The 24,583-nt window shown below is 41.3% G+C and overlaps 2 protein-coding genes across 2 annotated transcripts in view; both read right to left on the reverse strand.

Annotated features, from left to right (window-relative positions):
- Window positions 1-4,639, reverse strand: part of ZC2HC1B (zinc finger C2HC-type containing 1B) — a 41,017-nt gene extending 36,378 nt beyond the window's left edge. Inside the window, exons 1-2 of the mRNA XM_030195107.1 lie at window positions 4,516-4,639; window positions 2,380-2,441 (exon numbers count right to left, since the gene is read on the reverse strand). Coding sequence (XP_030050967.1) covers window positions 2,380-2,441; window positions 4,516-4,639 — 186 coding nt within the window. The remainder of the gene's footprint in view (window positions 1-2,379; window positions 2,442-4,515) is intronic.
- A 4,366-nt stretch (window positions 4,640-9,005) lies between these two features.
- Window positions 9,006-24,583, reverse strand: part of LTV1 (LTV1 ribosome biogenesis factor) — a 35,418-nt gene continuing 19,840 nt past the window's right edge. Inside the window, exons 8-11 of the mRNA XM_030195516.1 lie at window positions 23,432-23,574; window positions 16,496-16,548; window positions 14,543-14,743; window positions 9,006-9,284 (exon numbers count right to left, since the gene is read on the reverse strand). Coding sequence (XP_030051376.1) covers window positions 9,171-9,284; window positions 14,543-14,743; window positions 16,496-16,548; window positions 23,432-23,574 — 511 coding nt within the window. The 3' untranslated portion in view covers window positions 9,006-9,170. The remainder of the gene's footprint in view (window positions 9,285-14,542; window positions 14,744-16,495; window positions 16,549-23,431; window positions 23,575-24,583) is intronic.

The raw sequence follows: 24,583 nt of genomic DNA on the forward strand, positions 1-24,583 counted from the left end.
GAGAACAGTCTTGCCAAATCTGAAACAGTATGTTATCAAAATCTCAGAACCTAACAAACAGATTCCTATTCAGACACTTGGCCTTGCAGTCACACATGCAGAACAGTGATAGCCCCTCTTCAAATACAGGCAAAAATTAACCTGAAATCCTAAGAAGCCAGACTCTGCATGCAGCACAATACAAGGAAAACAGAAAGAAACATGTTTCCTCCTATACAGTGCAAAATAAAACAGGAGATGTAATTTCTCCAATTGGACATATTCCAAACACTAAAATGAAAATAAAATGATTTTTTTTTCTACCTTTGTTGTCTGGTTTCTGTTGGTCTCATCTATTCTCTTAACTCCGTTTTCAGGGCTTCCTGTCCATTTATTTCTTTACTTTCCTCCTTTCTTCTTCATTTCTTGCCCTATATCCATAAGTAAAAGCTGGGTCCTCCTCTGCAGACTTGACAGGAGGAGGTATAGTATGGATCCAACTTTTCCCTATTTTCTCCATGTGCAGTTTTTCTCCTTTCTTCCCTTTCCCTCATCTCCATCCATATGCATCTTCTTCTTTTCTCTTCCCTCCTCCTCTATCCATGTCCAGAATTTCTCCTCTCTCTCCCATCCCTTGCATTTATGTCCAGCATTTCTCCTCTCTCTCCTCCCCTCCATCTATTTTCATCTCACTTCCTCTCTCTTCCTTCCCCTTTATCCATGTCCATCTCCTCCATCCATGTGCATCTCCTTCGCTCCCTTCATCCATGTCCAGTATTTCTTCTCTTCTCCCCCTGCATCCATGCCCAGCATTTCTCCTCTCTTCTATCCTTCCCATCCAGGTCCAGCGATTATCCTCTCCTCCCTGTCCTCCCCTCATATCCATGTCCAGTGAATCTCCTCTCGCCCCTGCCCTTCCTCCTTCTCCCACTGCCTACCTGTTTGATGTAATTCTGTGCCCCCCTGGCAGTAATCAGCCAGTACAAGGCTCGGCACAGCACTGAGGAGCCATCACGCCCAACACCATGCGCTTGGGAGGGCCCTGTTCCACCCTATCTGATACGCATGCATCAGAAGGGCGGTACCAACAGGGCCTCCACGAGTGGATATGCTCACTGAGTGTGCTAGTGCCGGCCTTCTACTGAGTGATTTGTGGGATGCAAAACCAGCTGAGCAGCACATGTGGAGGGCTCAGCAGATTGGTGAGCACTGCAGGCTGTGCTGGGTGGGCTCAGGGGATGGATGAAAGATGGACGGACCACCTTGGGTTGCTACTTTTGTTGCAGGTTTTTGCATTGGTTTGGTTTGAGCTGGAAAATTTTAGGGCACCTCGTCTGAAGCAAGCAGAAAGAGGTAAAAAAAAAGTTGCATACTGGCACAAAAAAAGCCCGGGTTGTTTCAGGTGAGCCTTATCATTGTTATGCTACCTCACTCGCAGAATGATTAGCATGCAATTTAAACCCAATACTGTAAGCATACAACATCACCTAGACAGAGTCTCAATTCTTAAGCAAATCTTCTTTAATGTAGTAATTTGAACAAGGAGAAAATAACCTACAGTTTGTTGCTTGAAAAGTATGTAGCCTCTGCTATCAGAGTCCACTCTAAACCAGTGTACCCCAGACTCAGGGACTGGGAGAGTGATTTCAGCACACACTGAGAGTGGAGGAGTGGCCTAGTTGTTAGAGCAACCATCTTGACATCCAGAGGTGGCCGCCGGTTCACATCCCACTACTGCTCCTTGTGATCTTGGGCAAGTCACTTAAAGGTACAAACTTCAATTGTGAGCCCTCCAGGGACAGGGAAATACCCAGTGTACCTGAATGCAACTCACTTTGAGCTACTACTGAAAAGGTGTGAGCACAAAATTAAAAATAAATAAATAATGCTATACAGTATAGTAGGAGTGGTAAAAAATGATGGAATTACAGTGATTTTTGGAGACATGCACTGCTTGCTAAGTCAGAGCAGAGGGCTACTTCTTCCATGCTCTAAGGGGTAAAGAAGAAAGAAGGGGGGAGGGGGCACAACAAGCCCAGCATGCTAGAAGGCAAGCAACCAATAGGAAGCCTTCCATAAATCACACAGAACTGAACATGTTGTACTCTGAAGGAACCCATCAGAAAGAACTACAAAACTGCACAAATTTGTAGTCCAAGGGCACAATTTCATATCGTAAAGGTACAAGCACCTAGTACTCTAGACAAACAACATGCAACCAGCCTCCATGAATATGGGGCAGAACACTAATTAATATGTATGAGAATGATTTGCATTCAATGGCAGTCATAGGCCTGCAAAGCTCTCTCATGCATATTCATCAAGGATATCCTGAAGACCTGGCCTGTTGGTGGTTCTTGAGGACTGGGAGAGAACAGCACTGCTTCAAAATAAGCTTACCACAGAGTCTGCTACAAATGTTCTTCCACAGACCTTACAGGGTATCAGAGTCTCAGGGGCACCTGCAGAAAGTCAAAACACAAAGCTGTGTCTTCAGGGCAGAAAGACTTTACAAGTTCACATTAAAAAAAATTATTATTATTATTTTGAATGAAGGTAAAGGATTTCAGAAAATCTCTACAATGGGGTGGGCAGGTAAACCTTTTGGCGCAGGGGGCCACATTGTAAGCCATACCAAATTTGAGGGGGGGGGAGAGTAGGATTTGAGGAGGAGGGAGTCCTAAAAAGGTCTGGTCATCGGTAGCCGGGGTGGGGGGGAGGGAGGAGGTTAGGTGGGAAGGAGTGCTTCCAGAATGTTTCTTTCTCCTCGAACAGTGACAGCAAAGAGAGGAGAAAAGGGGAGAGGAAGAGGAAAAAACAGTACAGGAAACACTGACACTGCCGCAATTTCAGCTTTTAATGATGCACACTGTTATTAGTGTGTCATTAAAAGATAACATTAAGGGCCGCTGGTGAAGACACCTGCGAGCAATGAGGTAGTGCCTGCAGGTCACATTGCTACACTAGACCAACGCTGCAAGTAAGGTCAGAATTTTGGTTTGGGGGCCAGGCCTAGCTCGTGGGTAGTAATTTGCCCACCCTTGCTGTATGACATTTCATGCAAACAGCTAATGGTGCAGAGGTATTTATCACCTGCTCAGGCTTGGATTTAAGCATAGGCAACTGCCTAGTGCAAATGTTGCAGATGCAAAATACCTAGGCCAAAGAGAAGCCTGCTCCCGCTTACTTTGGGGCAGGGCTTCCCAAACCTATCCTGGGGGTGCCACAGTCAGCCAGGTTTTCAGGTTACCCACGACGACTATGCATGAGCTCAATTTGCATCTACTAAGTTTCCAATGTATGTAAACTGATCTCATGCATAGTCACTGTGGATATTTTGAACACTGGACAGATTTGAGAAGCCCTGCTCTAGGACCACCTACACATGGCAACTTCTCATGGGCATCACTGTGGCACTATGGCCCTTCCTCCATGTCTGTTCTGGCTCTCCAGTCTTTGGGGTTTCTGACATTGCATCCTGGGATCTACTGTTTGATCTTGCCTATAAGCACCAAAATCTCAAATCCAGGCCAAGAACTTCCGCTGGGTGGGGGGAAACAGGGGTACAGACCAGGTCTGTAGGAACTGAGGAACTAGAGTCTTGTTCAGCTGTATTGTGACTAACATAAAAAGATGTTATAAGGGATCACAAACTACACAGGCTCCAGTTTTCTCCTAGACCAATATGGCTACTGGAAAGGATGAAACACTTGAGAATGGGACTTGTGACTATATTCTTGAAAGAAAGAACTATACTGCACATTATGCTGATAGCTATCAACAAAACCCAGCTTTTTGGTCAGTACTCTGAGTGCAAATAGCAGGGAGGAGAGCTAGTGAGTGAGGAAAGGGGATATATACCACCTTTCTATGGTTACAATCAAGTGGTTTATATATTACATACAGGTACTTATTTTGTACCTGGGGCAATTAAGCTTTAAGTGACTTGCCCAGAGTCACAAGGGGTTGCAGTGGGAATTGAACCAAGCTCCCCACGTTCTCAGGCTGCTGCGCTAACCGTTAGGCTACTCCTCCACTGAAATGGAGCTAGGCAGTCTTGAAAAAGCCATATGACTTACTTATGTATTTGCTTATTTACCACTTGCTTTTCCAATAGTTGTCCAAGGTGTATGACAGATAAGTGTATATAAAAAATATAAAACAAAGATAACAGCTTCAGTCTTGTACCGCCTTCCTATCTGCCTCTAACAATTTGCACCTGATTAGCTATGCATGAACTAGGACCAGTGACAATGAAACCCCCCATAAAGACAGACTTCTGAGCTCAGCTACAGTGCGATGACAATTTTTCCCATAGCTGTTTGCACATACAATGACCATAAGAAGAAATGGTGGTGAAGGTACTGAATGAGGGTGAAGTCCAAACAGAGTATTTCACGCACCTGTAGGGAAGTGAAAGGCGGAGAATGCTTATAGTATATACACATAAACCTTTCTGGACACACAACCAGCAAGGAAACCCTTATTTCATGCGACACATAAATATGCAGTCTTTTGTTCAAGATATCTATATACTTGTAGGACTAGTTAAAGCTACAGTTATCCCAATGTACAAAACACATGCCAGTTTATATACTCGTTTGCAGATACACATCTCATAATCACAAAACTCTGGAATGTTGGGTGACAGTTGTTGCATATCCTCATGCACATCACTTTGTTTTTACCCATTATTCCATTTCCAACATTCTCTACAATACGGAATTAATATTATACTAAAACACATTTAATTAAAGGGAAAAGTAAATGTCATTTGAAATGTATGGAAAACTACAGAAATAGCAAAACAAGAGCACAGCAGCATTTGGCTATCAAGGTACATGGCTTCATCAGGGCAGTGATAGTATGTCAAGCGACATCAATCAAGGACTGTCTATCTGACCGCTTAACCAGATGGAAGATGTGTTGCGAAGCCTTCCAAGCATCCAGTCAATATGCTATTCACCTGCGGCATACATCCTTTCAACAGATGTAGACTTCAGGCAGGGTTCTCCAAAACACCCCACGGTGACAATAGGTCCGAAGTCATGGGGAATGCTGAAGCTAGTGATACATGCTTGTCTGCTTTGCTGAGGGTGTATCAGCAGCCCTTGAGTCCCTGGCAACCAAATAATGAACAATTATGACACTCCCTCTCCTGTAATGCACACACACACTAGGGTGGATGAAAGATAGGGCATGTGGTTATATTATTAAACTTTCTAGTAAATTATTGTGGCAAGATCATTCAGGAGGAACACATCAGCCAGAGAAAAGATGAAGACCTTACTCATGTTTTGAGATGTTGTGAAGAGTCTGAAAATAAAATGTACGCATGTGTTTGAACAGCAGAATCAAATCTGCTCCTTTAAACCATTATATATGAACACATGCAAGCAGGAATGGACAGCTTTGCTTTTGCTTTGGTGGGAATGCAGCAGATGGGGAACAGAATTCAGCTGCTGATCATTGGACATTCTCCTCAACACAAAGGTTGACAAGCACTGTACACTAGTTCTTGCTCTGCTCAGTTCCTCTCTTTGCACACGTTTCTTGGTCATGTTACTATGACCTCCTCAGACTTCTTTCTCTCCGAGCATTAGAAACTAAATGCAAGAGTATTAAGCACACCAGGCTTCACGCTGCATCCCTCTTGATTAACTTTCTGAACCCCCTCTTATGGATTTGATAATTAAAACAACACTCATAATCAACCCCAGATCAATCATGTAAAATCAGACATCATACTTAAACTTTGCTTTGTGTGTGTACATAAATGGGTTGATTCCTATTTGACAATAGCCCCCCCCCCCCCCTTTCTTTGTGAGTTACAGTGACATCAGGATCTATTGTTTTACTTTGATTATAGGTGCTGTCTTAATCCTTCCCTCCCCCTCCTGAAAGGCAATTCCCTAACTGGGCACCTGGTAGGAACCTCTTCTGTAAAGTAAGGTAACTAAACCAGGTAGGTGTAGGCCTAGAATTTAGAGCTGATGTAACTGTGGGTACCAAAAAGCCAAATATACATGTGTACTGTATAGTATCCTATGAAGGCACATGTTAGTGTATGTCCCACCCAGGCTCCACCCATGGGTTCACCCCCCCCCCCCCCCACCTTGCAAATACAGCAAGTATATATAAATGTTAGCACCTAGTTTATAGAATTGCACATCTAATGAACACAGAGGGCAATTTTCAAAGCCATTTCTACAAGCAAATAGTGAATTATGCACGTACATTGTAAAAAAAAAAAAAATCCCTCTCCCCCTACTATGCCTACTTTAACCTAATTTATAGAGGATAACTCAGGAAAACAGACAGCATAGATTGCATTTTCAAAATGATACTACTATTCTAGGACCTGATCTGCACCAAAGAACTACTGGATGCAATAAATTGCTTTAAAAATACACAGATTCACTTCTAATTCTATTCAGTCAGGTCCAAGCAGTTTGATCACCCAATTCTCTTAAGATGGTTTTAGGAAGTTGATCAAGGCAGTGCTGTTTTGCAATGGTTTCACTCTGTATAATCTCAGTGTAGAACTGAGTAAGAATTGTTCAACCCCTGGCCTGTTTTAAATGCAGTCAAGCATGGCTTGGTAGCAGTAACTCTCTTAATCAATAGAAATTTACAACCCACTGGCTCCATTATCAGCCAGGTAGGGGAACAATACTTAACGCTGGGTGAGGGAAACAGAGGTACAGACCAGGTCTGTAGGAACTGAGGAACCAGAGTCTTGTTCAGCTGTCTACATTTAGAGGCCATATGTTTTTTAACCACCGAGATCTGCTCTGGCCAATTTAATGCAAATCTTAGATGTCTGTAATGAGGACGTAAACCAGTGGATGACAGCAAACATACTAAACTTAAACCCAAGCAAGACAGACGGGTTGACACTCAGTGGAATTTACCAAATAGGAGTGTTGTCTGCCTGGGTAAGTGCTGATAACCAGAGTTATACCTTGATTTTCAGTGTCATTATTTAGATAATAAATTTGAAATTCATTTCTGACCGCCCTGGATTTGGACAGTGCTGGGGCAGTCTGGGGGTGGAACCCAGAACTGTTTCTTAAAATTTATAGATCCAGTGCCAACTTTAAAGGTCAGCTGATAACATTGCACATCAAGAAAAAATTAAATATATAATCAGACTCCATGATCTTCGTTCTACAACGTTTCAAGTGGCAGGTCCAGGGTAGGAAGCAATTGAAAACACATTTATTTAAAAAGGCTTTTACATGAAATTATTTGGATAAAATTTGTTTTAATTGATGCAGATTCAGTATGTTTGTCCTGTTTATTTTGTTCTTTTTTTATGTGTGTTACATTTGTAGTCCACCTAGAACTGTGAAATTATACAGAATAGAAATTGTTTAAATAAATAACCCAGTAAGTGGCAATATTCCATCCATTAACTGGGTAACCACTCTAATATTTTTATGCGGTTCCTTATCTGGGCATCAATCTGAAAATCACAGTAGCTGCAGCAGTGCCACACACAGCTGAGCCTGCAGCTTCCAGGAGCAGAACTAGGCCCTTTACTTACATTAAAAAGAGGACAGGTTCAACAAGGACTATAACTAACCACACCCTCTCCAAAAGACATTACACAATGTGAAACCCGCAAGCGAGCGTTCTCCGGAATAGCCCCCACATTCTGGAATGCACTGCCTGAAAGGCTCCACTTAACACAAGACTATCTCTACTTCAGGAAGCAGGTGAAAGGTTGGATCTTCAACCAGGCCTTTAACGGAAGAAGTAACTAACTTGTTAGGCTCACTCACAGACACAGGACATGTTTATCCACTCCTACCCCAGCTGATACAATATTTAACTATCTCTCTGACCTCATGTGCAACTTTCTTTAAATATTAGTCACCTTACTCTCTCTTCTTACTCTCTTACCTATCCATATGTTCCATCTTTGCTTATACCCTTCACTGTCGATTAAAATGTTCTATTACATATTGTGTTGACATTGTAAGTAGTATACTATGCCATACTTTGTATTGTTATTTGAATACTAGTAAACAAAGGCCCGTTTCTGAGAGTAATGAAACGGGCGCTAGCAAGGGTTTCATGGCTGCATGGGTCGTCGCGGTTTTACCTGGTTCATGGCGTGCACCGCTGTTGTTTCCGTTGTAGCTCTGTGTGGGTGGCGGTTTTCGTGGCCTGCCCTCGACGTCATCGCGTTTTGACGCAAGGGCGGAGCAGATCTACAGTGTGGAAATCCGGAGTTTGTGGCCTGAGTAGAACGTTGGAGGTGAGAATCGGCTCCGCCCTCAACGTCATAACGTTTGACGCAAGGGCGGGGCCCAGAGACTGATTTTCGAGGCTTCAGAGCTTCGAACATACGAACCTTGGCTTCAGTGACGTCAGCAGCCAATAGAATGTTGAGGGTGAGTTTTATATATATAGATTTTTACTGCTGTAATTGTCTATTGTTCATGTTTGATTTATTCTTTTTGTACACCGCCTTGAGTGAATTCCTTCAAAAAGGCGGTAAACAAATCCTAATAAATAAAACTAAAGGAGCAAAAGCACATGCAGGACATTCATTTTGAACACTTGACGCTTATTTTCACCTGTTTGAAAGCAGATGTAAACATATGTGGGAGCTACGCACCAGCTGTGCACTGTTGCCCTGATTTTTGAAGGGAAGCTTCACATAGGGGCTCCCTTTTAAAGTGATCTTTGTAGTCATGTGATTAAATTTAAAAACTGCCCCCATGGTAATATAAGCATATATGTAAAACCAGATATGTGTGTATATACATACAAACATGCATATGTAACAGTATATTCTGTGTGTACATACCACGCTACAAGGTATCCATACTGAATTAAAACACAAGTCAATCAGTCTAGAAAGTCATGTTTCTGACAAGCACAGTATCTCACAGTGATTTAATTGTATTTACATAATTTTATACAACTGATTGAGCTCAACAGTTGTTTTGTTACACTGATGAGGAAGCCTGGCAGATATCACGTTAAGCCCACCCTCCCCCCCCCAAAAAAAAACCCCCCTCAAAGACACATCAAAGCTTCTTAGAAGTGAAGTCTGATGCTGATTGTCCATTTCTTGGGTCAAGTAGGCATCAGGCCCAAGTTAAGGCAAGTAAAGTCTGACCCTCCTTGAGTACAGCACAGGATGGCTAAATGTCTTTAGAGTGAGGCAGTCCCTGCTAGGACAGTTTGAGATTCTGAATGTTCTGTCGCAGGTTCAGCTGCTCTTTCTCCTGCCTGGCTTTCTCCATCTTGAAGGCCAGTTTGTTGGCTTTCTTCTCGAACCTGCGCTCCTGTGCCCCCCACCAAAAAAAAAAAAAAAAAACAGAACAAAACACACTTATCAGTTCCTCTCTGTTGCAGTATGTAGCTATAGATATAAATATACAAAAACAAAACCATAACCATATAGTCACCAGTAAACTGAATGCTCAACCCACAGTGCACTGAAAATACAGAACAGTGAGAAAGACCAGAAGTTTCTCTTAATTCTTGCTTATTCAACTTTCAACTCTTACAATTTCCTGCAGTTTGGAACAAATGGTTTGCTCTTTTGTGATTGATAAGAAAACTTCTGCTGACTAGTAATACCTGGAAGAAGGGTGCGCACCTACATCACAATATTCTTGTGGCTCTCTATTTTGCTTTTTCTCATTTTACCTCTTCTGTCATTACTGACTTAAGTCAGCACCACTCAGCCTATGGCTCCAAGGTCACACAAAGCTCTCCATGTAGTCAGTGTGGCTCTTCCGTGCCACATAATAGAACAGCCAAACATCTGCAGTAAATATGCATGTTAGCATATTTTAAATTTTATTTTCATTTATTTACTGGAACTTATTAACCACCTTTATAGTAACAGTAGCACCTTTTAGAAAAACCCTCAAAGGTATCCAAGTTATATATAGTACTAAAACAAGTCCATGGGAGTCTGTTTCACGGACAATCCACTCTCTTCCAGTAAAAAGCTTTAGTGCAAACTGGAATTCATATGGAGTCAAGTATTTGTTTATATTAATTCTGTGAGTTCAGGGGTGGGGCAACATGCTCTGAGTGCTTTTAATACTCTTGTTGAATGTAACCTTTTTTTAAAATGTTTTTTTTACCTCTGTAATGGTGCAGAAAAGGAAAGGGAAACTAAATTTAGGGTCTGCAGGAGTTTCACTGAAGATCCTCTGTCCAATGAACATAAGAACATAAGTATTGCCATACTGGGACAGACCAAAGGTCCATCAAGCCCAGCATCCTGTTTCTAATAGTGGCCAATCCAGGTCACAAATAACTGGCAAGATCCCCAAAAAGTACAAAACATTTTATACTGCTTATCCCAGAAATAGTGGATTTTCCCAAAGTCCATTTAATAATGGTCTATGGACTTTTCCTTTAGGAAGCCGTCCAAACTTTTTTTAAACTCCACTAAGCTAACCGCCTTTACCACATTGTCTGGCAATGAATTCCAGAGTTTAATTACACGTTGAGTGAAGAAAAATTTTCTCTGATTCGTTTTAAATTTACTACATTGTAGCTATATCGCATGCCCCCTAGTCCTAGTATTTTTGGAAAGCGTAAACAGACGCTTCACATCTACCCGTTCAACTCCACTCATTATTTTATACACCTCTATCATATCTCCCCTCAGCCACCTTTTCTCCAAGCCAAAGAGCCCTAGGCAGCTGTTGGATTGCAGAGCACCAAGTGGAATGAAGAAGGGAAGGAGGTCTTGGTGAGGAAGTCGCAGTAGCCTTGAGCAGCAGGATTTCACTGCCTAGTCCATGACGGGAGTACCATTAATGAAATCAACCCTGGATTCATCTGGTCTGCAGCAGGGAGCAGCAACAGCCCTGCAAGTGCATGAGGTTACGCTTTAACCTAGAAGGTATTAAATATTTCACTGTACATCTATCAAATACAGGGGCCCTTTTACAAAGGTGCGTTAGGCGCTACACACATGCAGTGCACACAAAAATGAGACTACCGCCATGCTACCGCACCCCCCCCCCCCCCCAGCGGTAATTTCAGATTTGGTGCATGCCCATACCATCTGAATGATTTATTTCCTCCCATGTGCGTCATTTCTGGCGGTAATTGGCACTTGGTGCACTGACCAGTCACAGCGTGTGACTCTTACCGCTAGATTCAATTCGAAGCGTTAAGGGCTCAGGAAGGTTTTGGGCGCGCGCTGGTGTCAGTTTTACCACATGCCCTTTTCCCGTCCTTTTTTGCAGATGTGGTAAAAACTGGCCCGGCACGCACCCAATGCATGCGCCTACACTACAGCAGCCTACTTTTTACCGTGGCTTAATAAAAGCACCTCATAGTGAGGTGATCATCTTCAGATCTGTGATCTGTAAGTTTTAGGAAGGGCATCTATGTCAAAACTGCAATTTGGGCCAGATCAAGTTCCAGGGTATGTTCCTCACCGTCTTCCTTTAAATCCACAAAATGTGGCTTTGGATGATATCTGATCTCTAGAACCGGGACAAGTTTACTGTCTGCAGTTCCTCAATTATGTACTTTTCTCATGAGACTGTGACCCAGTTTGGAAAGTAGAAAAACAGGCTATTTGTACGTGCAGGCCAAAAAGCCAGGGTGAATGAGTGGATGTCTACATTATAGGCAACAGGAACTATTCCTACTAAAAACAATTTGCTCTTCAATAAGAAACTGGAAAATCTGGAAAACACTAGAGAAAAATAATTTGCAAATATTAAATTTCCCAAAGTTTAGGCTCCTCATTTTCAGAGCTGTTTTCCATTCTTTCAACAGTTTGGATTGACAGGATTTTTGGAAGCCTCCCCACGATGAGTTCACTATAAGGGCTTTTCTGCTGCTATCTTTGGAGAAGGAGAAAACCTAGTTCTTAGGGCTTAATTGAAAAATAAGACGTCTTCCCGTTTGTAGACAGAAAACGTGCATATTCTCTTATGAAGCCGATCCACCCGGGACCTTCCACTATTGTCAGCAGATAGCGGCAATGGGCATTTCTTAGCATTTCCATGGCTATAAAAAGGGAGAAATTCAATTTTTAATTTCAATTAACTAAAATCTTGTCTTTTGGACAAAAGTTATTTTCATGACGTTTCCAGTTAGTTTTCTGTCCTCTTGACAGAAAGGAAAGAGTACAAATTTGAGCTTAGCCTTGTACTCTATTCTCGTCTTTCTTGTAATTATTGTGCTTTACCCCTAATGCACCTGATCTTGTCTTAATTCAAAAACAATCATGACAGAATATTTATTTAATACTTTAACTTTATGGAACCCCCTGATCAAACTGCATGTTTCAATGAATTTGTAAAAGACCTGAACTGATACAACTTCTACATACATGCACTTGAGTCTGATATGTCATATGAGGACTTAAATGTTTATCTTGCATAAACATCTACGTGCCGGTATATAGTAACATAGTAACATAGTAGATGACGGCAGAAGAAGACCTGCACGGTCCATCCAGTCTGCCCAACAAGTTAACTCATATGTGCTACTTTTTGTGTATACCCTACTTTGATTTATATGCACGTCTCAGATGCGAATAGGGCTTGTAAAATGAGGGCCCTTATGTTTAACTTTGAACCATGGAAGGAAAGAAAGAGGAGGAAACCTCTGCAAAGTCAGTTTTGAAACACTGAAGGCATTATGTAAGTTCTCTAATGTCTAGTCACTGACGTCACTTAACATACCGTTAATATACATACGCTTGAAAGTGGCATCACTTGCTTTGAATAACGGTCATATGTAGCAGTAGCTTGGAGGATTGTTCCGGCTCTCAAATAAAGCTTTATGGTTTTGTTACACTTCCATGATGTTAGGAACCTGATCAATACTGGCAGAAGTACAGAATATTTTGAGAGTCAGTTTTAATGTTTGTTACGCTACTACTGATTTCCTTCTGCGGCGTTCTCACACAAGAATAAACGGTGCGTTATGGCTAATTGCTTCAATTGGGTTTTACTTTTCGTTTTTATTTTATATCTTAAGGCATGTTGTGCCATCACTTTTCTTCTTGCAAAGTTTTCTCTGGAGTTTCACTTTTATATAGATAAATAATTTGCGAAGCAAAATAACCTATGATATATAAGTAGCGATACTAGTTATTTGGAGCATTGTTTCCTTTACTGACTTATATAATGTGTAGCTTTTTATCTTTTATAATGGAGGAGTTATATATTCTTTATGCATAGTAAACACAGCACATGAATATCATCTGTGCTTTACAATGCAAGACTGTAGGAGGTGCACTTTCAGATCTTTGTTTTACAATACATAGCCAACTTCTTTTGGTAAGGAATTTTATTCACCCTATGGGCTTCTACTGTTTGGCCGAAAATGGACGTACAGCAAAATGAAAATTGGTGCGCGTCCATTTTGGGTCTGAGACCTTATCGCCAGCCAATGGCTTAGCGGTAAGGTCTAAATAGCAAAAAAAACAGTACCAGGAGCTTCAAAATAGGGACACAGTTCTTTAATAATACACTTATAATCCTCAAACAGATCTAAGTGTATTATTAAAGAACTGTGTCCCTAGTTTGAAGGCTCCTGGGTACTGTGTTTTTGCTATTTGGACTTCTGTCTGCACTTTGCCCCCCCCCCCCCCTTGTTGTATTAGCGCTAAGGTCTCACATGTTAACTGGGCGGTAATGGTCAACACGCGTCCAAATGCTGTTTACCGCCCGTGCACCAGAAAATAAAAATATTTTCTGAGGAGCATATTGGATGCGCGTCAAAAATGAAATTACCGCCCGGGCCATGCGGTAGCCAGCCAGTAACTCAGAATTGGCATGCGTTGGGCGCACCTAGGTGCTTACGTGGCTTAGTAAAAGGGCCCCTTAGTACACTTAATAATTTCATTCTAATTTAGACAGTACTGTAGTAGATCAGTCATGGCATTTTATAAGATTATTATTGTTGACTATGGGGCTCATTTTCAAAGCATTCAGTTACTATGCAACTTTGTAAGTCTAAGTGCTTTGAAAATACGACTATGTATTTCATTGTTTTGTTGCAGGGAGATTTAGTTTGGACTTATGTCCTTTTGAGTTTGCATTGAAGATTGTGCTGGTAATGGTCGGCTGAATTTATTTTACCTTATTTACATTTTATATGTAGTATGCATGATTTTAATTGTTTATTTATGTCTTTTGCACTTATGTTTGTAGACCTCTGAGGAAGGTTGTTGCCGAAACTTGGCCAAGTAGGGTAATTTCCTAATTAAAAGTCTCTTGTGAATTTTTGGTCTTCTCCTCCTTTCCTGGACCACCATCACAGTTTTTTGGCCTTTGATTTTGAACCATCTACATGCTCTCAGCTTTTGTTCACTTTGGGATTCACTGAAACATTATCATTTCACCATGGGTGTGTAAAAACGTTTGCAAACTATATGGTTTTGGCTTTGTGATTTCCCAAGACACACTGTTTTGTATGTCTTGAAATGAAAAATATAAAATATTCTTTGAATTCATAAAATATAAAATAGTCTTTGAATTCATAACTGCACCTAAACAAAGGAGGTTACAAATTCTAACAGAATCCCTGAGGTGGTCAATTATCATACCTTCCTCTCCTCTCTGATGGTTTGCTTCCTGGTCTTACGTTCTTCTTTGCTCTCATTTTTGCTGCGTGTCTGCGTTGAGGCTCTTGGAAGATCACTGTCGTTTATCCTCTGCATGCGTTCAGCTTGCTTGGCAGTGAGCCCTCTTTCAGGAAGCACACCCAAAGGGATTCCCGTCTTAGCAGAAACCTTGATGGCTTTAGGCTACCAGACAGAAAGTAGCAAGTCAACGTACAGCTTGTCCTATTTCTCATGCAGTTTATTCCGTTTCTAACTAGAAATAAAATGCACTTGCAGGCAGTTGTTATGGCTGAAAGAAACTCTTCCTATTAACCAGACATTATATTCTTATAAGTTGTCTTCCTCCCTAATCTGGATGTTTGCCTGTAGGTGGGGTGTGACAGAACAGTAGGTTTTTAAAGCCTGTAAAACTGTAATTAATTCTTGAAGTGTATTTCTCTAGTTTGGTCAGCAGGTGGTGCGTGTTTATGCTTAAAGCTGTTACAGAAAAAGACCCACAGTGATATGGCCAGCTTCAAACAAAAAAAACAAAAACGTTGTTCTGGGCTCTGATTGGACCAGGAGCTCAATTTCATTTGGAATGTACTGACTTTTGCCCCAGTCTTAGCCAGGAAGAAAAGAGAGTAGGATCTCTTTGCTGAGGCTCTGTGAACAGTTATATGTCCTGATCTTCCCAGGTACTTTTTAGAAAGTAAACAAATGTTTAGATAGTTTTATAATTGATCCATATTTCAGTTACCTGTTTGCTGATTGCACATTTTCTGTTCAAGTTGTGACAATAAACCTGTTTAGTTTGTTGACTCTGCTATCTGGACCAATAAAGAATCCTAGTGATTTGTGTGTTGGGTCTCTAAGTGCTTTCTGGGAACTGTGGGACCACTTGGAGTGTGGCCCCAGTAACCTAGAAATCACTGGGGATAATCTGAGATTGGTACACTCGCCCAGAGGCGCTTGTGACCCAGTCGGTGGGAGGAGGGTGCTAGTGTAGAGCACAGGTGGCAGGAGCCGGCAGACCTGAGCTGTGCTGGGTATAGGCCCTCTAAGAGGCCGCGGGGTAACCCCAGAAGGGTGGGTGGGCTAGGCGTTTTGTGACATGAGGCTTATTGGAACACAATCAGACTGTGATAAGAATGCAAGGAACTAAAGAACTACTGATTATATTTGTTTTCAGGTCAAATTGCATAAAAAACTGCACAGGCTGGAGGAGGAAGAGGTGCAGAAACTAGCTCTGCTCTTGCAAACTTTGAAATCCTGTTCTCAAGAATTAATTCTTCTACAATGGTCTTATGCTGGAGTGGTTGGGTCCAAACAGAAATAGATTTTAATAAGCCTCTCCCTCTTATGTTAACAAATGAGCTGTAAGTTAAATCACAGTATCATCCGGGATGCATATTCATATTTCTCAATGAAATAATATAGCCTGTCACACCACTCCTTAAATAAATGTAAAGAAGCCACTCTCATACAGACATGTCATGCGTTCCACTGCTCTACAAAAGAAAGGAATGTTGCACTCCTCCAGCTGCTTTCACATAAGCTCAGAGGGGAACTACGTCATGTCTGCTTTGCCATTATATAAAACTTATGGGAAGAATGTAGACTACAGTATCCTGGTCAATTGTCATCCCACTTCACCTCTGCTTAGTTCCCCTTCCTCACCCAATTTCATATGCAATGGTAAACTGCAGTACTTCTGTGTCAGCCATCACTGATGTAATAAATAAACCATGCTTAATGATGCAGTGCATATATAAGTCCCCCCAGCCTGTTCAAACCTGCAAATCAATATGTAGCTGTGTCTTTTCTAACATTTGTCAAAAAACGGTTCCAAATAGTTACATGTTGGAATCTGAACACTGTTCCAATGCACCAACTGACAATTAAGTTCACAGAAGCGACACACTTCAAACAGCACGCAGCACACCAGCAGCATACCTTTGGAGGCTCCTTGATCAGCTGTGGATGATTATACAAATTTGAATATGTACCTGAAAGCAAGAGAAAAAAAAAATTCAAATGAATTACAATGAGTGAGTGTTTTGTCTTCCTCTCAGACAGTGAAATTAGAATGTGGTCCCTATAATACTGGTCTTTAACAAAACATCACCACCACTGAAATCGGAATGGCTTTGTAATGGAGAGCTAAAAGCTGTCTGAACTCAACTTTCCCTTTCCACAGGTCTCAGCAATGGAGAGGTGAAGGGCAGCAAAGCTTCAGGAGAACTGAAGTTTGTGCATGGCGACTTCGACCCCTCTATGCCGGTGGGAGGGATGGCAGTACTTTCCCTTCCATGTCCTTGCTGACATGGGAACTGTGTGTAAAAGACAAACGGGAGGGGTCAGAGACAGAAAGAGGATCTGTGCACATATCAGTGCTGAGAAGCAGAAGAAACACCCATGTTTTCCTCTCTGAGGAAAATAACAATGTTGGCATAAAATTCCCAAAAGGGTATAAAAAAAAACCATTCAGCAGACAGACACAAATCACACACCTCTGTGCCCTTCCGACTCTAATATGATTTCTTCCCATGCAGTAAAACACATTTATAACCTGCTGGATTAAACAAAGTCTAATTCCCTTTCCCTATCTATACCCTGCCCTGCTGTGTTTCTCCTTCTGTTAGCCATGTAGAAGGATAGGGGGAAGATGGATGGGGCTATCTGATAGAGCTCAGAGATATTCGATAAATGGGTAGGAAAGTGTCCTTATCTGAATTTTCCACTTAGAGCAGCAGTTCCCAAAGTGTGGGTCAGGACCCAAATGGGGTCATCATCAATAGATGGGGATAAGAGAAACAGAGACCTCCATTGTGAACTATGCAGTCAGCTAAAGGCCTGTGAGTCACTAACTCCCTAATTCTATATATGGCACTCAACATTGCATGTGCCCAATTTGCGTGTATAATTATAATTGCATAACAAATCAATTGGCGCCAATAGGGCGCTCATTATAATCAATTATTGGCAAAAATTTGGAATTTACATGCATCTAGTCGGTATTCTATAAAGATACGCACGTGAATTTTTACGTGCAGATACCCAAAAAGGGGCGTGGCCACGGGAGGGGATTGGGTGTATCAGAGGCATTCCTAGAATTTGCATGTAGTTTTACAGAATAAGGCAGATCCACACCTAATTTAGGCACAAGAATTTACACCAGGTTTCAGTGGGTGTAAAACCTCGCAACCAAAACTGGGTGCGGATCACGACACTATGTGCTATTCTAGAAATGGCACCCAACTCAGAGCACAGTTCATAGAATAGTTCTTTTTTTTTTTTTTTTTCAGCGTCATATACAGAATTTATCCCTAAATGCTCACACGTCATGCCCCTTCCTCCTGACTGGGAACCTATGCAGAATCCAGGGATCTAGGAGCGCACGCCGACACACAGGCTCTTGTTGAGCACTTATTGCTGGACAAAACAGCGAAGATGACTAATAAAAGCAAAAGCAAAAATTAAAATAAAAAATAAGACGACACTTCAAATGTGAAAACTAAAAAATATTTATTGACCATATAATTAATGCAGAATAAAAGAGAACAGGACTCGACACAGCTGTGTTTCGGCCATTAAGGCCTGCGTCAGGAGTCTTCTCACCATATAAAGTGTCTTTCTCTAGTTATACATTGGTTGTTTTTTTATTAGTATGTAGAACAACTTATAGGTAGATTGTATTGAGAACATCTTTATAAACAACTCTCCAGTTGTCTCTTCAAGGAACTTGTAGTGCTAAAAATAGCTCAAAGCAGTATAGACGGGAGCTGCTCAAGTTGGCGTCTCGCATCTATGAAATCAAAAATCTTTTTTTTTTATTCATAGAGCTATTTTTAGCACTACAAGTTCCTTGAAGAGACAACCGGAGAGTTGTTTATAAAGATGTTCTCAATACAATCTACCTATAAGTTGTTCTACATACTAATAAAAAAACAACCAATGTATAACTAGAGAAAGACACTTTATATGGTGAGAAGACTCCTGACGCAGGCCTTAATGGCCGAAACACAGCTGTGTCGAGTCCTGTTCTCTTTTATTCTGCATTAATTATATGGTCAATAAATATTTTTTAGTTTTCACATTTGAAGTGTCTTATTTTTTATTTTTGCTTTTGTTTTTATTAGTCATCTTCGCTGTTTTGTCCATTGTTTTTTTTTTTTTTTTTTTGTGAAGATAGGTTTCTTCTGGTTTTTTTGGAGCACTTATTGCTGCCACCACTGCTGCTGTCTTCATGCTCTGGCTAAGTCGGGGGAGGGAGAGTAGATCTCTGCTATTTAGTTTTCATTGTTATCTGGGGTCCATATGAATTTAAGTATTAAAGTGAGGTCACAACCCTCCATTGCCTCAAGTACAAAAACTTAAAATTGTGAGCTCACTAGGGACAGAGAAAAGTTCTGTATATAATAAATGTAAACTGCTTTGATTGTACCACAGAAAAGCGGTATATCAAATCCCATTACCCTTTAACATAAAATTAAATGAATGGTGTATCTGAATGGCGAGAAGGGGAAGGCTTGGTGGGGAGGGTCGTAAAGCAGGATTGTTGTGTTTAATTATTCAGTTCCAGTGAGGTAACAGATCTCATTGTACACAGTCATATCCTGGAAAAACCAATAACGCTTAGTCTAAAAATATGAGGTTTTATACCTTTTACTCTAGGATAGTGGTATATTTTTATTTTATTTATGCATTCTTGTATCCCACTGTTTTCCAAAAACAAGTTTTGGTTCAAAGTGGCTTACAGTTTACATTTAGGTGAAATTACAGTGGTGTTTTACATTTTTGATGTAAAGAAATTACAGTGGTGTTTTACATGTATGACTCCTTCCTCATGCCTAAGCACCCTTCAAAATGGCCAACCTATGGATATGGGTTTGCTATTACATAATAGCAATATGGATACTGGAAACCAGCTGCCTCACCTAAAGAATGGAACAAAATCCCTGCACGCATCACTGCCAGACGACGCTCACATCAACAACTGGAAGAGCCTAATCATGCCAGCAACAATACAAAGACCAAACCAACAACCAACACCACAATGCTAACAATAATCAACAAAACCACAACATCAAAATAGTCAGACCACACATAGTTTAAAATGGTATGGTCCAAGAAAATTCCATCTAATTTAGCATATCCTAGGGCAGTGGTTCCCAACTGTGGTTCTGGAGGCACCCCAGCCAGTCAGGTTTTTGGGATATCCACCATGAATATTCATGAGAGAGATGTGGAGGCAGTGCATGCAAATCTCTCCCATGAATATTCTTGGTGGATACCCCAAAAACCTGACTGGCTGGGGTGCCTCCGGAGATGGCAAACGCCACTTCTGACCAAATCCCTTTGATCTTCCGGTGCCAGCGTGTGTGGCTGCCAACACATGGCAATCGGCAACTGCACCTCCGCACTGAACCGAAAGAGGTGCAAGCACAGATGGAGACAATACAGACAGAGTCCACGGGTCCCAGGAGAGAATCCAGGATTCCCCCCCCCCCCCCCGTTCTGGACTGTGAAGGTACGAGCGCAGACGGAGACTCCCACAGACGCAAGAGACTAGGATCCCAGGAGCGAATCCAAGACCCCTCCCTTCGACCGGCCAGGACCGGTGCGGCAACCTTTGGACAGACAGCAGGAGCAGGGGAGTAAGACTGCACATTCACACAACACCTATTTCCGGACGTGGACTTCCAGATTGAAGCCCAGCGAGAAGGCACCCCAGCCACAACTGTGAATCATCACAATCACCCAGAGACGTCTGCCACCACGAGAAGTCGAAATGACAACGCAACCGAGAAGCCTCAACAGCAATCCAAGGTAGTCAAGTTTTGACAGCCTAGCCCTACACACACACACACCTACATAAACCCTAGAACCCCAAACATACACGCACACATGGAAAGAATGACAGAGCAACTGAGAAGCCTCATCGGCAACCCATTGTAGACAAACGACAGCCTAGCCCCCCCACACACACAACTACAAACACCCCACACATACTAAAAAAAAAAAAAAAATCCAAACCATTTCTCTTTGATGGCCAGATAGATCATCTTGCTTGCATATTCTATTATTTATTTGATTACGAAGTATACTGAATGCACGTTTCAAACGAAGAAGTTTAAAAAACATAATGTGCCCAAGAATCTTACCTAGCATTGCAGCCTTTTAACAAAGTAAAAGAGAAACCTGTGCGCTTCTCAGTGACAATGCAATGATGCCACAGAGATATGTCGGATAATCCAGAATGTTGGATAAGCAAGACTCTACTGTAGATATAAGCACCTGAGGACTAGGGTGCCCAAGATCTAAAACCAGAGAGGGAGCTGGGAAGGATACATTATGAGAATGGGAACTAGACTTAGATGAAGGCAGCCCTGGCAAAGAATTCAATGTCTGTCGATGTGGCGAATGTGAAGGTCTTGTAGAGAAACAGAAAAATGGAGGCAGATAAAGACCATATAGCTTATCCCGTCTGCTCATCCATACCATCTACTCTCCCTTTCACTCCCTCAGAGATCCTATGTACTTCTCCCAAGCTTTCTTGAATTCTGATAGTTTTCATCTCCACCACCTTCACCAGGAGGCCGTCTCATGAATTCACCACCCTTTCTGTGAAGATATATTTCCTTAGGTTACTTCCAAGTCTGTCCCCCTTTCATTTTTATCCTATGTCCCCTCATTCCAAAGCTTCCTTTCAACTGACAGAGACTCACCTCCTGTGCATTTTTGTCATGTAGATATTTAAACATCTCTACACCTGTGCGGCTTTATCATTGTTTTCCAGCTGTGTGTATATTTGCTGGTGTGGGAGTAGGGAGAGAGGGACTATGAGACATATTTGGTGGACTTGCCCCAAGGCAAGGGTTTATTGGAAAACTATCCAACAGAGTTCAGAGGCAGATGGGTTAGGTGGTTCTTTGGGATCCAGGTGTATTCTTATTCACCAGGAAAGTGCCTGGGTTGACAATCTCTCAAAATAAGCTGCATGGGCACTGTTTTCATACAGCAAACCTGGTGTTAGCAGGAACATGAAAATTTGATGGCATCCCTCCACACCAGAAGTGGTTATATAAGTTTTGGCATATTTAAGATAGTACATGCGTCCAGCTTTTCTTACATGAGCTCGCAGTTGTGGAATACACTACCAAAATACTTAAAAACAATTAATGAAATAACCAACTTTCGCAAATCGTTAAAAACCTCTCTCTTCACTAAAGCTTACCACGAGAATCCATAACTAACCACAACATACCACCACGACCCCTTGACTATGACTGTCTCCTTTCTATAACTGTTTGATTATAGTGACATGTGAACCTTGTTATTCTTAATATCTTTATAACACCAATTGTATTTTGTACCCTGAAATGGCAATGCCATTACAGGTATTTGTAAGCCACATTAAGCCTGCAAACAGGTGGGAAAATGTGGGATACAAGTGCAATAAATAAAATAAAATAAATAAAATGTAAAATTTGGTAGCTGAACAGAGATGTTATGTACGAAAATGAGGAAAATTCTGGGGGACTTTTGGCTGAAATGCAGAGATGTACAGTTGCTGAATTTTAAAGTTTTTTTTGTTTTTGGTTAGAAGGTTGCAGAGTTGTAAAAAGTTTTTGTTCCCCCATCCGTGGTGATTCTAGTTAGGGTGTGGTCCTTACCACAGATTTACAGAGGGATATCCACGGTAACCGTGTCATTCTCTTCTCCAGACCATTCCCAATGAGTGTGTATACGCCCTCCTACCAGCAGAGACAACTTACTGAGAGATCACTTTATATATAGTCCTGTGCAGCCCTGAGACTCCTCAGTTATTTCTTTTGACAAAGCTAAGATGGTAGCTGAACCACTAATGCAACAAGAACGGAACAACCAATAACTGTGTAAAACGCTCTTGAACTTCTTGAGTAAGCCTTTGACTTGCACCCAAAAGGCTTTCAGAAAGCAGTGGGTTGCTTGTGTTACTGTTTTATTGTATCTGCACTGTACCTGATCCTTCCAAACTCAGGAGACTTCTGACGCACCGGGCGAAGGAGCCAAAAACAGAAAACACAATACGGGAGGGACTGGGATTGGTCTGGAGCAACTAAAGGAAAGAAAGTTGGCAGGTAAAACCTAATTTCTTCTTCCTTGTCATCTGCTCCAGACCATTCCCAATGAATGGGAAGTACCAAAGCAGTACTCAACAAGGGTTTAACAGAGAAATAATGTGGTCCACTTCTGGGGCTCCTCTATTTTGACACACCTGTTGAAAATATTACAGGTTGACAGCCCATTCTGCAAATCTTGTACAAAAATGCAGCAGCCCAGAATACCTTTTTAAAATCTTCCACAGTCAGATGTGGGAGAAAGAACCTGAAAATGTTGTGAATGCAGAACACGAAGAGGGAAAACAGATGAAGCTGGAAAGGATAAGGGAGGGGTGAGCAAGAACAACCAACTGAAATGGGAGAGGGACACGGGAACTTGGAAACGGTTGAGATTTAGAGATATGAAGGCCTGTTTTCAAACAAATTTTTTTTTCCGTTTTTCCCCACAATTAGAAGCTTGGAAAATTTTAGGAAAAAACCCCAAATCTCTTAGAATGATGAAGATAATGAAATACTTTAAGATTTTCAAATACACTTATTGTTGCTCTTTATTCCCTTAAACACATTTCTATTATATAGATAAAATAGACATGTTTGGAGATCCAGTAAGGCAGAGGAGCTGACTATCTGCAGCTCACCTTAGCATCTCCTGGAGTCTCTTCCACATTCCGGGAAGTCAGGTGCTACTAGATAAAGGTACCTCTAGCAACACCTGCTGGACAGGAGGACCCACTTTGATCCAGGCAAAGGACCACCACCATAGTACATGCCAAGAGATACTCACTCAAAATAGACTGACAATCCCACGTTGCCCTGGGCTCCTCGATAACTAGCTTTTCCAGGTCTTCTTTTTCTTCAGCTTCATCATCTTCATTTAGAAAAGAATTCGGGTCATCTCTGGGCTCAAGATCATCAAGCTTTACACAACTTTTAGCACGCATGTGGAGGGGTGGGAGAAACGAACAGAAGGAGCAGAAACAAGATGCATGAGAAAGAAAAAAAGAAAAAGAACAAACATGTATTGGAAAGAACTCATCATGGTAAGATGTCTCTGTATATAGCAATGTCCAGTAAGGGAAAATCGTATGCACTGTTTATCGTGCACAATACTGGATTCATAGGGTCTGAAGCCATTCTTCAACTGGATTAAATGACTATGGAATGGATAGCTCTTATTTGATTGGAGCCTTTATTTTTTTATATAGATAACTGATAAGTGCCTGAATATCATGTGATTAATGACTGGTTGAGCTCAGTTGAAAGTTTACACAGCTTGGGCACTATTTTATTTGTATAATCCCCGAAGGAATTGTTGGGGCAAATTTAAGTTGAGTAGTTGTGTGTATTTGGATAGGATGTTTAAGTTATTTTGATTAACATTCAAAAGAATTTGTGTCTTTTAAACAAACAATTGAAGAATGCGTACCCCAATGCAGAACTTTGGCTTGAATCGCATCGGTGTGGCTATATTTGATGGCATGCTTTTGGAGCTACATTTGAAGTAAAAAAAAAAAAAAATGTAACAATAATTCTGCACACATTCTGCCTCTGTAAGGAAATGGTATTTACTGCACTCTTGAGAAAAACCTTTTGAATAATTTTGAAAAATAATTTTTGGCAGAAATATAATATTTTGGGATACATGATTAAAAGTCTGAAGACGTTGAAAGAAACTTGTGGGAAACATGAACATGTCTCTATGCCTTTTTAATGAAAACCCCCAAAATTCACATATTCTGTTTCTAAATGAGGTTTTTGCAATTATATATGATGAAGTGGTTCATGAAAGAGAAAGTCTGAATACGGCAATGGCTCTAATTTGTGATGTCTGTTTCTTTACAAATTCTACCACTTACAAAATCAGCCTCCCTTTACTTGATTTAAAAAAAAAAAAAAAAAAAAAGAAGATCACCGCTGGGGCCGGCTCAGTAGCAGA

This window comes from Microcaecilia unicolor, chromosome 3 (genome assembly GCF_901765095.1).
Source record: "Microcaecilia unicolor chromosome 3, aMicUni1.1, whole genome shotgun sequence".
In the NCBI taxonomy this organism is placed as follows: domain Eukaryota; kingdom Metazoa; phylum Chordata; class Amphibia; order Gymnophiona; family Siphonopidae; genus Microcaecilia; species Microcaecilia unicolor.